This window comes from Phytophthora infestans, genomic scaffold (assembly GCF_000142945.1).
Source record: "Phytophthora infestans T30-4 supercont1.11 genomic scaffold, whole genome shotgun sequence".
Taxonomy (NCBI): domain Eukaryota; phylum Oomycota; class Peronosporomycetes; order Peronosporales; family Peronosporaceae; genus Phytophthora; species Phytophthora infestans.
The window spans coordinates 1,593,111-1,610,147 of record NW_003303748.1 but is presented as its reverse complement, the minus strand read 5'-3'; the positions used below and the strand labels follow the sequence as shown (position 1 = coordinate 1,610,147).

Genomic DNA, 17,037 nt, shown 5'->3' with positions numbered 1-17,037 from the left:
ATGGGAGGGAGATGGGAGTCCCATATGTGCTCGACCGAGTGGATTCTAATTGTCTAGACCAGAGATCGTGAAATAGCCACTGGCCACTTGTTTCTGGTCACGTTTAATGTGAGGCTGCTGATGCCTTGATCGCCATTTCACAAACCACAGTCTCACGAAACCTCCAGTTCCAGAGCCCGACATGCGCCTCATCCAAGCTCTATCCATCACATTGGCCATTCTCCTTGTCCGTAGCATTGCAGCCTCGGTAGCAGGTCCGTCGATAATCTCAACGTTGCCCTCGCAGAATACATCGCCTTTTTCGAGCCGACCAATCGTCCTGGACCAAAGACGATCGCTGCGAGTCTACAAAACAGTCGATGGAAACTCAGCGGAAAGGGGTCTTTGGAGCTACGCGAAGGCATTATGGTGGGCGGAGACCGGGGCATCCGATGGCTACGTCAGGAAGGCATTAAAGCTTACTAATCTCGACGAGGCAGCTGTCAAAAGCAACAAGTACTATGCGTACTATGTCGACAAAACTGAGTGGTATAAGATCATAAAATGGCTTCAGAAAGACGTTTCGACGTTCCAAGTCTGGAAGACCCTCAATCTGGACAAAATCACTGAGAGTAGCCAGCTACACAGCGTACGAAATACTGATGCCTTCAGGGTATACTCTCGATACGTGAAACACTTCAACAATGCTGTAATCTCGAAGCTGGATAACGGTTATCAGCCCGATCGCGTGCTGGTCGAAAGAGGGGCTTCAGACGCCGAGATGTCGGCCAGAGCGCTCATTATGGCCAACGCAGGCATAAAGGACGACTATGCACAAGTTCTTCTGGGTCTAACTACACAAGGCCGTTTTATTAAGCTACTGAAAGGAGCCGAACTGACAGGACACCGAGACTTTCAATTTTTTAAGTTGTTTGTGGAAACGAAAACGGCAGCAGGGAAAAGAGCAGCTAAGAAAGGATAAGTGTCAACGCCTAGAAACTTGGATCTACATAATGAATTATGCAAGACGTTGAACTCCTCCCCCCCAAAAAAAAAATAAAAATAAAAATAAAAAATAAAGAAGAAGGCAGCGTTGCACAAAACATTTTAGTAGGTTGTTGTTCCTTTACGTAACGTTATTAACAGTGGTTCGGAATTGAAAAAAGATTCATTAGTTTCTTGTATCGACCAATCAGATCGCGTTTATCAATTCACTTCAGCTTAAATTTTAGTTTGGTCCGAAAACTCCAGCCAATCAAACTTGATAATCTGCGTAGCTGTACTGTATTCAATGAAAAGTAACAGAAAATGTAGCCATGAAATTATCCAACCAATCAAATCTCGTATTTTAACCCACTTCAACTTAAATATCTTCTAAGATATGTTGAAAAGCTAATAATGTGTGAGTATCGAAAAGATCGTTCATTAATCTCCTTTGAGTGTATACCGTTAATGTGCTGGGGCTGCAAGCTGTCGCGGTGCAACGAGTTTTCCTGCGAGTTTGGCTAACGTCTCCATTGTCGCGTATTCCTTAGTGGAAATGTTGTCGTGCGGTTTGAAGTCGGACGTACACAATGACGCAACAATGGCCCCGTCGGGCGCTCGGATCGGGAATCCCGCGTAGAATTTCACGCCTGCGTCCTTGATAATAGCCATCTGTGCGAAACGCATATCACGCTGCGGGTTCTTGACGACCAGCGGTTTGTCAGCGTAGATCGTGTGCGCGCACATGTTCTCAGTACGAGGAGCCATGTTCATCTCCGGTGGGCGTTGAGGGAACGTCCCCACAGCGTGGAGCGTGTCCTCTCCCACCATCGACACGTATCCCACTGGACAGTTGAGCTGCTTCGCTGCTACCTGAGCCAGAAGGTTAAGAGCTGCGCGGTCATACGTCGGGTCCAGCACGCCCGAGTCGCGGATGTACTGCAGGCGTTTATGTTCCTTGTGACGCTCAGGCATCGGTGGCAATGGGTGGTTCGGGTCGCGCGTCTTGTTGCCGTCAAAACGCAAGGCGTAGTCACGCTCCAAATCTACCACGTCGCAGTCTTCCGGTCTCGTGTGTTTCTCGACCACACGCAAGTTTTGTTTGAGGTGATGTTCGATGTCCCATCGCACCTTCTCGGTCAGGTCTATAGTCTTGTGCTTGCGTCTGCGTCTGGATGAGACTGTGGGACTCACTAGACGTCCGAGCTGTTCGAGTGCTTGAGATCTTGTAGTAGGGTCGTTGGACGTTAACTGGTCGTGCAACGACGAGTTAGACAAGCGAGGCCGTGTCTGTGTCGTCTAGCGAGTCAGTCTCGCCGTCCGAGAACCAGTGGTCGTCACTCACGACTGTTGGACCTAACGCTGCAATGAGGTTTTCGTCCTCGAACTTGCAAGCATCTACACGTACCACACACTCGACGCAGATGCGGTTGCGACGGACTTGACCCACACGCGCCTCTACTTCGTGCAACTGCGAGCAATCTCGACAGACCATGTAGCCGCAAAGCTGACAGAAAAAGTCGCGGCGGATTAATGAAAACCGTTTCTGGCAAATAGAGCACGACCTGAGCTCGGGATCGCCCACTGAAGATGTATGGAAGTAGACGAACGACTGAAACCCAAAGCGTCGTCTTCGAATCACACGCTCGAACTCTTTTAAAGACCGAGTCAACAAGTCCAGTACGTGTTTCGCTTCGGGGTTCATCACGACCGCCCGACGCCGCGTTACCTGAGACCGCGTCGGGGCAGCGACGCGTGATCGCGGATCCGGTGCGTACGCCCCGAAAGCTTCGGGCGGCGTGACGGACGCGTAGCCGTGTGCAATAATACTCGTCGTCTGGTTACTGCTACCGCCCGGCGCCGACGTCGACTTGATGTCAAAGCCAACGGCCAAGTGGTCCAGTTGGTGGCGTAGCGCTGTCCGCCCCGAGCGCGGCACAAGCTCGTCGTGGACATGTTTGGGCAAAGTTTTTATCACATGTACCGCTCGATCTTTACTTGCGTATTGGTGGGTGAATGACGCGAAGCATAACTGCTGCGGTTGTCGGTGTTTCTTTGACTGCAGCTTCATGTGTAGTGCCGGTTGCAACGTCGCCGCGTTGACGCTGATCAAGAGTTTTTGTCCGTCTGGGTCTCCTTCCTGAATGTCCGACAGAATTTCTCGAGATTCGTCGGAAAGGTGACACGGCTGTTGAAATACCACGCGTCCGTCACGGAATTTGTCACCACAGAGAGCCGACATGGTACTTTGGTAGTCGCAGGACTCGTGGCTAATGAGAACGTTGAGCACCTCGTTCAGATGGCACTTGATCTCCGTTTTGGCCAGTGACGCGTACGCCAGATCCAAGTCGTCAGATCCGTTGTCACTCGGTACCAATTCGTACGTGGTGACGCCGTCCTTGCGACCTTTGCGATGCCATATCCGTGGATCTATTGAGATAGCGGCGTGTAGCTTCGGTACCGTGGCCAACAGGTCGTCGGCCATCTGCTGGTCCGTGAAGAGCATATTCTGCTTGCCGCGACCGCCGCGGATCGCCAATCCACCTCTACGATGCTCCTGAGGCTGTCGAAACGACTTGAAAGTCGACGGCTTGCGTGAATACGACGGAACTCTTGTACGGGAACCGGACCGACCCGATTGAAGACTCCCTGAACGACCGGATCGAGTGCTCATGTTCCTGAGCGATCTGAGCGCTGTGATGCGAATTGAAGAATGGCAGTGGTGGCATGGATCGGGATCACATCGGAGACCAAGCTAGTCGGGTCCTTTACACCAGACGACCGTCGTGGTGAGATCAAGTGGGACGTCGTCAGCCGTCGCCACTGACAGCCGTCACGGTTCTGTCCGACGGATGCGCTCCCGTGTCATCAAAACAGTGAGCAAACAGATAGCTCCACCAAAATGACAGCTGGACAACGGCAACGATCCGTTGGCTTCAAGTCGATGGATAGGAGAACTTGAAGACTCAAAAGGATACACGTTACATGTACACTGATCAAATGCGATGCAGGCGGCTGACCAGCTAAATTAAATCAACCGACAGTAGTCGATACTGTCGACTACTGCTCGGTGTCAGTGGTTCGGATACTCACCCGACAATCGTGCTCGATATGGAAACGTTACACTCTGGAACGAGAGGGCGCTAGTCCTGTATGTGTACCTAAGTTATCGCGAAAGAGGTCAAGTTGGTCATGTCATCCAGCGTGGACACTTCGCATCCTAACCTAAAATGCAACGCAAATTAATTGTAAACGAGTCACGTCGATTTCGTTTTGGTGAGCAACTCTTTTGTAGAGTACCCAGCGCTAGTACTGCTGGTAGTAATACATAGTGCTTGGATTCAACATCGCCCAGATTTTACAGCGAAATCACAACCGTGAACCTTATCCGATAAGGTGCTACCGTCAGATCTTCTACAACTGGTAGCCTACAGTACAAGAGAGAGCCTACACGTTTCACACTTTTAATTCCGTCTAGGGATCTTCACAGCTGTACCCCTCCCCCCTCCACTTCCCCGTTGTAGTGATTTGCTTTTATTCCTCGATTAAGCAACTGTTTATTACAGTTTATTGACTGATCCTGGTGACCTTTTGACCTAGTACGACGTGAAGCTCAGATCTGCGCCTTCGGGTGCTGACCACACAATGTGATCAACCATTTGAGGGATCATTCGCTGGTTGACAGTTTGCCATCCAAGCGAAATCGACTGCTCGAAGCTACCTGTCCAGCAGTGTTCGTACCCCCGACCGTCCGTGACGCCGTACACGATCGAGCCATTGTAATACGGCTCCGTCGTGGTCTTCAAGAAGTCTTCAAGCAGGAAGACCGCGTCGTTCAGGTAGTAGCTGTCGGTGACGCCCACGTACACGTGAAGCTTATTGACGAGTTTGTGACCGAGTCCCCGTGCGTGCCACTCACGCTGTAGCTTCGCACGGATATCGTAGTGTGCCTCCCAATACTCGACGACTTGTGGGTGGATCTCACCCGTACGTTTGTCCCAAACAGCAGCCGGGTACCCGTCCGTGTTATTCAACGGCGAATACACAGCTTGCCACGCATCCCACTGACCTCCGGAACGTCCTCGTGAGCCCATCGCGAGCTCGTGGTGGTTCTCTTCGGCCATCGTTTCTCGAATATCCCCGAGATAATTACGCTTCGCTCCACGATCCTTCTGCGTCCAGTCACCTCGAGCGTAGTAGGCGTTCTTGTTAGCAACCAGATCCACTTGCTGGAATCTGTGGAAGTCGAACGCGTCAGGACAGAACGACCAGCAACCGTTGTACTCGTCTGGGTAATACACCTGCACGGCGAAGGACTCCCAGCCGCCCGTCGAGCCGCCGTACATGGTACGTGCCCATCCTTCGCCGATACCACGGAACTTGTGCTCAAGATATGGCAGGAATTCGAACGTGATCGCGTCACCGTACGGTCCGATATTAGCGCTATTGACCGCATACGAATCGTCGTAGTACGGATTGGCATGTTGGAGCTGTACGATGATCCCTCGCTTGTTAGTAAACGGACCTGTTGGGTTGTCAGACGTCCAGTTGGAGAAGAAATAGAAGCCGTACTCTTCTCCAAGTGATGCGGTCGTGGTATTCTTTGGAGGTGAAGGGTAGAAACTGTGCTCGAATTCACGACTGTAGTGCGTGTGGTAGATGAACAGAGGGTAGTGTACATCCTTCATTGCGTCGTCAAAGAAACGATATGGTAGCAACACCCAGGCTTTTAGAAACACATCTGTGCCCCAGAAAGTCGACAAGGACGGACTACGGAACGTCACGTGTTGAAGCAACTCATGAGGTTCTTCAAGCGGGGGAAGCTCCGGTTCCACTTGTGTTAGTACGAGATCAACCGAGAACGTCGCGGGGTCGAATAGTGCGCGTTTAGCCGCGCTGTAAAGTGAACCGGGTGCTGTGAGCACGCCGCCGTCACTTTCGAATGTCGTGAAGCTAGGAAGCTGTAGCTTCCAGCCGTCAGAGCGGTTGTACTCTACGTACGGATGTAGCACTGCTTGTACCCAATACTCTCCAGCAGGCACTTGGTCCATGAAGACCATGGGATACCCCACCGCGTGTGTGCCATTCACCTCTCGGCTCTCCGTCCCAATGTCGCCCGGAGCGAACTCCCAAACGTCGACTGCAAAAATCTGTTGCGTATCTTTCGAGTCGTCAACGAGAAATCGAGGTTGGTCTTCACCCTGCGGATCACTCACGGCGTGTTTTTGAGCCATGCAAACCATCAACCGACCGGTGATCGGCTTCGAATGCACCGACGACGGGAAGCTCACGCGGAATCGAGGAACCGATGTGTCGGAATTGAACCCGGCAACGCTCTGCGTGTCTGCAGTCCAGTGAAAGAGCGCTAAGAAGCCAAAGGTTGATATAATCGCGACTAGCGCAACATTTCCGAGCTTCCAACGAGGTCGAGTGGACGGTGTCGCAGTGGACATGTCACTGGTTGGGATGAGTGACGATCTCTCGCCTTGCAGTGACATTGGAGACCACCAACAATTGCACAAGGTAGATGGAGCTTTCGTCGCGAGGCTGGAACTTGGTGAATGAGCTCCATAGTGGAGAGAAGACGGTGAGAGCTGGGATGTGCGTCTCCGCTGACGTCCACGATGTCATCCAGCTCCGTGTTGAGCACGTGATACTGTTGAGCGAAAGTCGGAGCGCCGTACATTGAGTTCGACGATGGTTCATCGGGGACTTATCGGTCACATAAGTGTCCGTAGACAACGTACAGACACGTGTGTCCGCATGGAGGAGCTGGACGGAAACTGCGGAGGCGTCACTCGGGAGGAAGAATGGCTGGGCTGGAGAGCTCAAATTGAGGAATGAGGACATGTCTTCCTTCTCGGAACTCGCCAGCAACTGTAGAGAGCCGTCAGCCACATTTCAAGGCACGTCATTGGGTGCAGCCACAGAGAAGCACATCCGAATTCGGAGCTTGCATCGCAGCTGCAATAGCGATAATGACCAACACTTGCGAATTGCAATTTGTAACATGGCTGCAAAAGGCAGCGATCCAAAAACATGTAGCTTCTATTGCTAACTGATAAATGTTGGAAAACGTTTTATTTATTTAACAGCTCAAGATAGTACATTACTATCAGCGCAGCGCCCTCTCCCCGAATGCACGAGCCATGCGGTACAAGCAGCCTCCTGTCCACGCGCCAGCGGTGCACATCCACAAGTAAGTAAATGTACGTAGAAATGGAGGACACTGGCGAGTTGTATGCAGCAAATGTTAGAGGATTATCGATGGCATAGCAGCTTGTATGCAACAAATGTTCACAAAATGTTGAGAGCACAACGCGTTCTAAGCAGTACAAGCTACCAGACTACCGCTGGCACAGCTTCTAGTGAAAGCCCGAGCTGAAGGCTGCGGAATAGGAGACCGGGGCAGCCTGATGGACCGCAAGCGAGCCTCAGTTTGAGTTCATCCTGCCAACCAGCCCATTCTCGATTTTCTTCGAGTTGGGCTCAAGTCGATGGGGTGAGTACGTACAAAGTACGAGAACGGTAGGCCTCTACAGAACTCTGTTCATTCCTCCCACGCCTGGTAACTAACGACGCGTTTATGCTGTTGCTTACGTGCAGACATTCCAGCCGTCAAGGGAGCGAGCGGAAGTCACCATCCTCAACCAACATCAGACGGTCAACAATCCCCAACATCATCGCTCTCAAAGCCAGGACACTTCACATCAAGCTATGCAACTCAAGCTCATTGCAACTGCAACGCTTATGGCACTCTAAGCAGCCACCCTCGAGACTATTACGTCTCAGAGGTACGATCCTGCTGCTTGTGGTGATTATGTCCAAAGCAATCTGACCCAATTGTACATGCATTCAACAGATACATCGTGTCCACCTACTTCTTCGTAAATTTTCCACGCACGACGCCATCACTGCCCACGTAGTACACACCAGTCATGCCTGACCCGACCGCAGCAATCTCACAGGCTCGACAAGTACTGACGACACAACCTTGACTGTCCAGCCCGCTGCGGTGCAGCACCCTACAGCTTACACATTAAGCGGCAGGTCAAGACGTTGCTGGTGACTACTAGCCAGATAAGGCGGATCTGGCAACAGTGGCAGCAGTTGCATACGCCTGCCGTGGGGCACAGCCATTGCAGTGGACGGCAGCCACGAACGACCTCACGGGGGAGTTCCACCCAAGCGCTGGATCAGTAAAGAAATCCAGGTGGGTCAGGCTGAAACTGCATGAAGTATTACCAACCGCCACCCAACGCCGTGTCGGTGGTAGCGACAGTGGCCCACACCGTACTCTGCCACTGTGCAAAGATGCCTGCCACCCCCCCCCCCCCATGCTTTGGTGCTGAATAGTACTCTCGTACACGTAAATATTCAGCCATGCTAGCCTGAAATCCAGTATCTAACGCGCGGTGGTTAGTGCTGTATCGTCGTACAAGTTGCACATATCACTGGACTAAAAAGCGTCACTGGCCTCCGTGTTGACACTCGACCGAGCCATACACAAGCTTGCGTTAGCAATGTGCACAACTACTGTATCAGTCTCGACTGCGGTTGTAATCACGCCGATATCGCATTAGTACACGGGACTTTAAAGTCCAAACCAGTAGTGACATGTAGTACACATTGCGCACAAGGATCCACGCAGCTCAAGGCTCCGTGTTTTACGAAACAAGAAGAACTCACAGCCGCGACCATGGCGGAGCGAACAGACTTCGTGATATCCATGGTTGTCAACGAAAGTGCCGGTGTCAAACCAGTACCTGGCACTTCCGAGTCCAAGCGGCAGTATTCATCACTCGCAACGATCTACGCAGCTCATGACTGCACAGCTCCGGCGGCACGAAGCTTGCCACACCGCTCACAGCCACGACCATGGTGGAACATACCGAGCTCGTGATATCTTCGCCGTGCGTCCAACGCTTTATCTACGACGCGTTGGGCTCGCCATATGTGAGCTAACCGGTCAGTCACCATGCTCAACGCTCGGTGCGTGACCGCAGGGGTATGCTCGCCCCGACAGTCCTACATGCACGCGGTGGACGGACATGAGAAGGGAGAACAAGAGGCAGCACACGTGTAGTTCGTGTCAACCAGATATGCCAAGTCAGGTGGGACTCCGTCCAAGGATCTTTGTTCAAGTACTGAGACAAGCCAGTAACGCACGCTGGATAAGTTTTTGTCATTAGGGACAACTTCAACTAGCTAACTTCAACTTTGCAAGAGACCAGGCGCTGCGATTCGCTATGCCACAGGCGGCCAGGCGTTAGGTTTGCCAAATCCACCAGAAATCTAACATTTGTAAGGCAGGAATCGTGCTGATGGCCATGTCGGCAGGCTGGGTAAATTTGAGGGCTGCGTCTTTTTTTCAGTTGATGGTAACTTTTAACTCGTTTGTAATGTGTTGGTAAGGCAAGAAAGCTAAATGTTGGATTTTGTGGCTAATGGGAAGTTCATGAATGCATTTTCTACGTGCTACGTGATATTGCCGAAAACTGAATGTGTTGGAAAATTAAAGATCGATGTCGGAATGGTGGGCAGGACTGGTCGATAGAAGGAGTGCCTGCCTGATTCCATTTCTCTCTGCATTCGCACGAATGTTGCCAAGATAGGCAGCGAAGTATCTTGTCGTGCCCTCTGTTGCACGAAATATGGATGGGATTCACTGGACACGTTTATAGAATCTGAAATGTGTTCATGCCACACTGAGCTGTAGGTGAGCCAGAGATATTCGGATGTAGATTGGCCGTAAATGACCGTTCGTGGCCATGATCACGATCTGCTGCTGCTGTGTATGGATAGCAGGGGATCATTTATCTGGTCAACACAGTCGGCTGATAAAGATCTGTGTTCATGCATCTCTCATAGCGGCAGCTAGTATAAGTTAATTAATCGCATGACAGATGTAGAGCAGCTCTTTATGTCCACAAAAAACTGTTTAAGGTGGTAGTGATTCCATTTTTAAACTTCATGCTTTCTTTTATTACTGTAAGTTACTATCATTAAAGCTTTGCATGCGATACAAGTACCTCTGGAGGTCACCGCGCTTCTACCGGGTAGACTACCCTGGAGGCAGCCGGTAGAGTCGGTAGAATCGTGGACAGCAGATGTATGTCCTACTTTTGTAGCGAGTGTGCGCGGGTGGCCCGGAAATTCGATGCTGAGGAGAGTTTTGGTCAGTTCTTAACTAACGAAGTAGTAAGGAAGACACTGACCAAGACTCTCCAACACATCGAAAGCGAAGGTTGAATGACCAAGACTCTCCAACACATTGAAAGCGAAGGTTGAATGTCATTTTCTCTTAATAACCGCAAGAGATGCATGTTGCTCCTGGTACGAGTGCAGGTGAGCCAATACTGTGTACGCTGACAAGAACCCGCAGCGTGATAAGCGTATTGCGCACATGATTATACTCGAGGACTCGTTCATGGAATGCTACGCTGGCTTCCAGACGTGACCACCCGCCGGGTGACCCGGATCTATCATGGTGACGCTCTGTACTGCTGACCTTCACTAAGTAGGACGCGGCGATAGAGACGTTAGCATAGCTCAAGTCAACTGACCGCGCCACGACCAGAAGGCTACCGCAAATTAGCAGTGTCCAATTTTAATTTTCCGTACTGAACGTTCCACTAAAATCTAAAGGACTTACAATTAATTTATGATTTGTTTTTTCCTGTTTTAAAAGTAAGTTCCACTAAAAAAAATTAAAGATTAACTAACAATTGTTTTTTACTGAGTTAGCTGTAAATTATTTTTCCATATTGCATGAATCTGGTTTTATGTGTGAATACCCTTCTACTTTATCAAAATGAGCAGCCATGGGCGTACATGTCGATAGCTTACTTCGGGTGCTGACTCAGGACATATACAAGCTTCAACTTGTTCATGTTGTCATATTGATCTGTTTCTTTTGGTACAAACTGTGTATTGACAGATCCCGCAGACATTGACGACGTTTGCAGCCAACCTAGTACGACGTGAAGCTTAAATCTGCGCCTTCGGGTGCTGACCACACAATGTGATCAACCATTTGAGGGATCATTCGCTGGTTGACAGTTTGCCATCCAAGCGAAATCGACTGCTCGAAGCTACCTGTCCAGCAGTGTTCGTACCCCCGACCGTCCGTGACGCCGTACACGATCGAGCCATTGTAAAACGGCTCCGTCGTGGTCTTCAAGAAGTCTTCAAGCAGGAAGACCGCGTCGTTCAGGTAGAAGCTGTCGGTGACGCCCACGTACACGTGAAGCTTATTGACGAGTTTGTGACCGAGTCCCCGTGCGTGCCACTCACGCTGTAGCTTCGCACGGATATCGTAGTGTGCCTCCCAATACTCGACGACTTGTGGGTGGATCTCACCCGTACGTTTGTCCCAAACAGCAGCCGGGTACCCGTCCGTGTTATTCAACGGCGAATACACAGCTTGCCACGCATCCCACTGACCTCCGGAACGTCCTCGTGAGCCCATCGCGAGCTCGTGGTGGTTCTCTTCGGCCATCGTTTCTCGAATATCCCCGAGATAATTACGCTTCGCTCCACGATCCTTCTGCGTCCAGTCACCTCGAGCGTAGTAGGCGTTCTTGTTAGCAACCAGATCCACTTGCTGGAATCTGTGGAAGTCGAACGCGTCAGGACAGAACGACCAGCAACCGTTGTACTCGTCTGGGTAATACACCTGCACGGCGAAGGACTCCCAGCCGCCCGTCGAGCCGCCGTACATGGTACGTGCCCATCCTTCGCCGATACCACGGAACTTGTGCTCAAGATATGGCAGGAATTCGAACGTGATCGCGTCACCGTACGGTCCGATATTAGCGCTATTGACCGCATACGAATCGTCGTAGTACGGATTGGCATGTTGGAGCTGTACGATGATCCCTCGCTTGTTAGTAAACGGATCTGTTGGGTTGTCAGACGTCCAGTTGGAGAAGAAGTAGAAGCCGTACTCTTCTCCAAGTGATGCGGTCGTCGTATTCTTTGGAGGTGAAGGGTAGAAACTGTGCTCGAATTCACGACTGTAGTGCGTGTGGTAGATGAACAGAGGGTAGTGTACATCCTTCATTGCGTCGTCAAAGAAACGATGTGGTAGCAACACCCAGGCTTTTAGAAACACATCTGTGCCCCAGAAAGTCGACAAGGACGGACTACGGAACGTCACGTGTTGAAGCAACTCATGAGGTTCTTCAAGCGGGGGAAGCTCCGGTTCCACTTGTGTTAGTACGAGATCAACCGAGAACGTCGCGGGGTCGAATAGTGCGCGTTTAGCCGCGCTGTAAAGTGAACCGGGTGCTGTGAGCACGCCGCCGTCACTTTCGAATGTCGTGAAGCTAGGAAGCTGTAGCTTCCAGCCGTCAGAGCGGTTGTACTCTACGTACGGATGTAGCACTGCTTGTACCCAATACTCTCCAGCAGGCACTTGGTCCATGAAGACCATGGGATACCCCACCGCGTGTGTGCCATTCACCTCTCGGCTCTCCGTCCCAATGTCGCCCGGAGCGAACTCCCAAACGTCGACTGCAAAAATCTGTTGCGTATCTTTCGAGTCGTCAACGAGAAATCGAGGTTGGTCTTCACCCTGCGGATCACTCACGGCGTGTTTTTGAGCCATGCAAACCATCAACCGACCGGTGATCGGCTTCGAATGCACCGACGACGGGAAGCTCACGCGGAATCGAGGAACCGATGTGTCGGAATTGAACCCGGCAACGCTCTGCGTGTCTGCAGTCCAGTGAAAGAGCGCTAAGAAGCCAAAGGTTGATATAATCGCGACTAGCGCAACATTTCCGAGCTTCCAACGAGGTCGAGTGGACGGTGTCGCAGTGGACATGTCACTGGTTGGGATGAGTGACGATCTCTCGCCTTGCAGTGACATAGAAGACTAACAGCAGCTGCACAAGGTAGATGGAGCTTTCGTCGCGAGGCTGGAACTTGGTGAATGCGCTCCATGGCAGAGAAAAAGTGGCGAGAAGTCTGCTCTGGAATGCCTGGTTGCAGTGGCTGGTGATTGGCAATCGTACCGGCGTTGTGCTTTAAGGAAATCGGTTTGACAGGAATTTATGTTTAAAGACTTAAACCAAGCAAGACAATTTAGCAAAACAACTGAAACACGTTTATTAAATTTAGCGGTCTGAAAAGATCACACATGTTCGCTTAAAGTTATGGCGACTCAGCTGCCAGCAACACGTTTGGAGCAACGCAGCCGGAGCTGCCACTTGCAAGCACATTATTAACACAAGCAGAATTTGTACCAAAGATTTCATGTATTATCATGTACAAACAGTGTGAAACTGAACGAAGCAACAGCTCGAAGCAACTGGATCAGTGCTGCACACTAGCCTCTCTCCTTCTCGGCTTAGGCGCTGCCGTCGTCGGAGTAGGAGGCGCTCGTGCTGTTGCAGGTGCATTCAGCCACAGTGAGCACTACGTCCATGGACGAGAGACCGTTCTTGTAAACGGAGCAGAGGCTCGTGGGGCGGTTGAGGCAGTTGCGCCCCTGCTGGAACTCCCAGAAGTCGTTGAGCATACACAAGTCCGCACACTTGGCCGCGCGCTCCTCGGGCTGCGCGTCCCACGGCGTGGATTTCATGTTCGTCATGCGGTAGAACATATCTTGCTTCTTGGCCAGCGCCTCCTGGTTCACCACGCGCTCCTCGACGTGGTTCGCGCTCACCGCCTTGTTAGAACGGACTTTGAGGTGGGACTCTTCATACGCAGAGGCCGAGGTGGCAAGCAGCAGAGCGAGAACAGCACCAAAGGTCTTCATGATTTTTACTAGTAGCAAGTCAGGGAATGATATCCAGCCTGGATTCCTGATTCTGATCTGATATGACAGGTAGTGTACAAGTGTATTAGTGAATTACAAGTGTCTTATTGTGCGTTCTATTCGAAATTTCCGCGGGCGTCTGAGAGACACGACCAGCCCAATTGAGCACCCAATCGTGTAGCCTATCATACAGAATGCGTTTTGGCGCTAATACAGAATAATCCTCTGACTCGCCATCTTCATTCATGACAAGTGCGCGGAGTCTTCAGTGCGAGATGCGCTGTCACTTTAACTTCAACGTGTATCTGGTATCTTATTGAATAATAAAAAATGTTTTCTTAGTTTTGACCTCTAACAACGCAGCGTCGATTTGCCGTTCGCTTCGCGCCTTTCTCCGAATCGTCCCGCTTCGCAATACTACTACATTTTAAAGAGTTACAAGTACTACGTTGCTTAATTTTTTCCAAATACTAATATTATAATTTACAATCTAAATCGATTTTAAAATTTGAATATTTGCCATTGAAAATAGTCATCATTTATACCTTCATTATCTTGTTTATCTACCTAACGTCTACTCGCTCTGGAGGCACATAGTCGAATTGAACACCTCACCGATATCCCAGCGCTGCATCTGGTTGCCCTGTAGCACCTCGTCCCGCGCAATCGCCATGGCACTTTCCGAGATGGCTTCAATTTCACAGTTCCTACACACCGTGACAAGATGCTGCTTGAGACGCAGATCGGGGAGAAGGAAAGAGAGTTGGTGCTGTCTTCTGCAGTCCAAACACATATAACGTGTGCAAATTTTGCAATGTCTCTTCTTCTGCAAGATCTTGGCGCCATGATTCGTCTTACTTGCAGCCTGGACAAACACCGATTGCTTTTTCCCACAGCCCGAGCAGCATTTGTCGTCCAAAGAGCCACTTGATGAGCTCTCAGTACATTCCGAACTTGAAGATGACGTCTCGCCACTGTATCGTTGTCGTAAGGCCCACACGATCTTCTTCATGTGGCTACAGTAGACGTCCTTTGCCACCGATAGTAGAATCCGTGCTGCTGATCGAATGACTATGGTACGCATGATGCCTCCCGCCGGGTTGAAAAACCCTTTGATGTACACATCCGTGACGTTCGTAGTCTCTGACGATACAATAAACTGATCGAGCTGTTGCCTCGAAAGTGTGTGTCGAGAACGGGAGTCTCCGGGAATTGGACGGAATGTACGATGTGATATCCCACACGCTCTCCGTTTCGAAGGCGTTCGATACCTGTCGTCTCCATGTAGACGAAATCACGATTCTTTACGACAGGACGCACTGCAAGTGGTACATTCAATTCCACCCACTTGATGGAGGTGGCGTTGAACGGATTTTCCGGCGTCGGAGGGGACAGTGACGCAAGCACGCAGCTCTTGGGAATGTCGTCATGAACGTAGGACGTTTTGACCCGCATCTGCTCCGTCGTCGGACATACAACGCCGTACATGACATCATCCAAGTCACCGACCACTGTTCCAGTGATCATGACAACCGGTAGATCTGCCACGGGTGTTTCCTGTTGATACGGGTGCGGTGACTCCACAATACGAGGCTGTTCCGCATACGCTTTCAAGTCATCCTTGGCCGAGATGAACTTCCACTTGTCTTCGTCCACTTTGCCATGGTTGTCAATCAAAAAGCTCTCATACGCGCCGATATTGCAAGCCACCAGTTTCTGTGCTAGCCCTTCGAGCTCCATAGTGGTCGTCGGGGACAACTGCAACGGCGGAAACGGACTCGTGTATCGTTTGCTCACGGACGGATCCATCGCTACCCCAACCGAACCTGCAGACGCAGACGACGTTGAGTCTGAACGCTCGGCCGCGAAAGGATCAGTGAAGACCATTTCGAGCGTATGGAGCTCGCGAAAGCTACGCCGGCGATGCCAATGCGTTGTGTTCTCCCCAGAACGAGTCGCTCCCAGCTGCGGGAACGCCACCACATGTGCTGATCGAAGCTAGCCCAGGCCATGTGCCATACGTCAGTCAGTCCCATCCTATTCTTCGCTTAGCCACTTCAGGATTTGATCGAGCCAAGCTCTAAACATAACGTCACTTGCATTGGAAAGATGGTCGACCATGCTACATCTATCTTTAGAAGCATGTTCCAAAGACTGTCAAACAGGGCTCACGACGAGCTGCACCACAACTTGGCTTCATTTCTTTCCTAAAACTCTGCGATTAATTGGTAATAGGCAGCTGACTACCCCGAAAAGACCAGACGGATGCCCTCTCTTGTACAGTACAGGATCGTGCCAATTTGACCCACCTGTGCTGCGTTTGCCTTCAAAATTTAACATTATCCAAATAATGGGTAATCATTTTCACTTTAGTTCGTCGAGGTAGGAGTGGGCCTAATATCTACAGAATACATTGCTTAAGTTGGAGTCCATGTACGGCTGGAACGAGGTGTCTGTGTAACCTTGAAGCACTGATAATAAAATACTGATAGAACGCTCGAATATCTTGTGGTCTGCCAGCATAAAATGCGAGAGAGCTGTACGCTGAACAGTAGCGAAGATGTTGATACAACAGCAAGTGTACTTATAGCACATCACGCACATACACCGCTCACTCTATTTAGTCATGCCATGACTAATTATGGTGTTTAAGTTGGAGCACAAAAGTTAGAAAACTTTAATGCCCGTTATGTAAAAACAACTACTTCTGTAGAATAAGGAAATTGCTGTTTTTGGTTAGAATTAATAATGTGTCCCACATTTGAGAGTCACTAAAGCGCGAATGCACGATTAATTTCGAAGCACGACTAATTAGAGTGAACGGTGAATTCGGCCTTTCTTGCCAGCGTTGGCGGATACTTATTAATAAGAGAGTCGTTATTGTACCAGACTGAAAACGCAAAAAATTAATTGTCAAGGAAATTTTGAGTCCCTCGTACGGTTAAATTTGTATACCCGTATACGGAGCTTTTGTGCCACTCATTTAGGGGCACTCCATTTCGAGAAGAACAGCGCCAGCAATGGATCGGCGCCAGCCTGCACGCGCGTCGAAGAAGCGGCCCTCAGAGGAAGCCTACAGCGGGGGCAGTGAGAATGACGGCTCGGACGCGAGCTGGGTGGACGACTCCGCCGTATCCAGTAGTTCCAGTGCGGCGACGTGGAGTGTCGAGGATTCAAGCGTGACTGATATGCCTGGCGAGAGAACAAGTGGAGGTAGTAGCGGAAGAGGATCTCCAGAAGTCTGTGCAGACTTAGTTGAAACGCAGTTTCAGTCCTGGGAAGCCTTTCACTCGTATCTGGACGAGTAT

General features: G+C 50.5%; 6 protein-coding genes across 6 annotated transcripts; 1 reads left to right on the top strand and 5 right to left on the bottom strand.

Moving 5' to 3' along the window:
* Positions 1–181: 181 nt before the first annotated feature.
* Positions 182–961, top strand: PITG_07533 (secreted RxLR effector peptide protein, putative; the record flags this gene model as incomplete). Its single annotated transcript, XM_002904475.1, has 1 exon — positions 182–961. One exon carries the CDS (start codon positions 182–184, stop codon positions 959–961), a length of 780 nt encoding a protein of 259 aa, XP_002904521.1.
* Positions 962–1,428: 467 nt separating this feature from the next.
* PITG_07532 (uncharacterized protein) lies at positions 1,429–3,660 on the bottom strand (the record flags this gene model as incomplete). The annotated part of the gene is made up of 2 exons (XM_002904474.1): positions 1,429–2,169; positions 2,372–3,660. 2 exons carry the CDS (start codon positions 3,635–3,637, stop codon positions 1,429–1,431), a joined length of 2,007 nt encoding a protein of 668 aa, XP_002904520.1.
* Positions 3,661–4,559: 899 nt separating this feature from the next.
* Positions 4,560–6,649, bottom strand: PITG_07531 (uncharacterized protein; the record flags this gene model as incomplete). The annotated part of the gene is made up of 2 exons (XM_002904473.1): positions 4,560–6,307; positions 6,484–6,649. The coding sequence occupies 2 exons, from the start codon at positions 6,647–6,649 to the stop codon at positions 4,560–4,562; spliced, it is 1,914 nt and encodes a 637-aa protein (XP_002904519.1).
* A 4,287-nt stretch (positions 6,650–10,936) lies between these two features.
* On the bottom strand, positions 10,937–12,793 carry PITG_07530 (uncharacterized protein; the record flags this gene model as incomplete). Its single annotated transcript, XM_002904472.1, has 1 exon — positions 10,937–12,793. One exon carries the CDS (start codon positions 12,791–12,793, stop codon positions 10,937–10,939), a length of 1,857 nt encoding a protein of 618 aa, XP_002904518.1.
* Positions 12,794–13,204: 411 nt separating this feature from the next.
* PITG_07529 (uncharacterized protein) lies at positions 13,205–13,740 on the bottom strand (the record flags this gene model as incomplete). The annotated part of the gene is made up of 1 exon (XM_002904471.1): positions 13,205–13,740. The coding sequence occupies one exon, from the start codon at positions 13,727–13,729 to the stop codon at positions 13,319–13,321; it is 411 nt and encodes a 136-aa protein (XP_002904517.1).
* Positions 13,741–14,303: 563 nt separating this feature from the next.
* On the bottom strand, positions 14,304–15,616 carry PITG_07528 (uncharacterized protein; the record flags this gene model as incomplete). The annotated part of the gene is made up of 2 exons (XM_002904470.1): positions 14,304–14,870; positions 14,948–15,616. 2 exons carry the CDS (start codon positions 15,614–15,616, stop codon positions 14,304–14,306), a joined length of 1,236 nt encoding a protein of 411 aa, XP_002904516.1.
* Between the last annotated feature and the right edge of the window lie 1,421 nt (positions 15,617–17,037).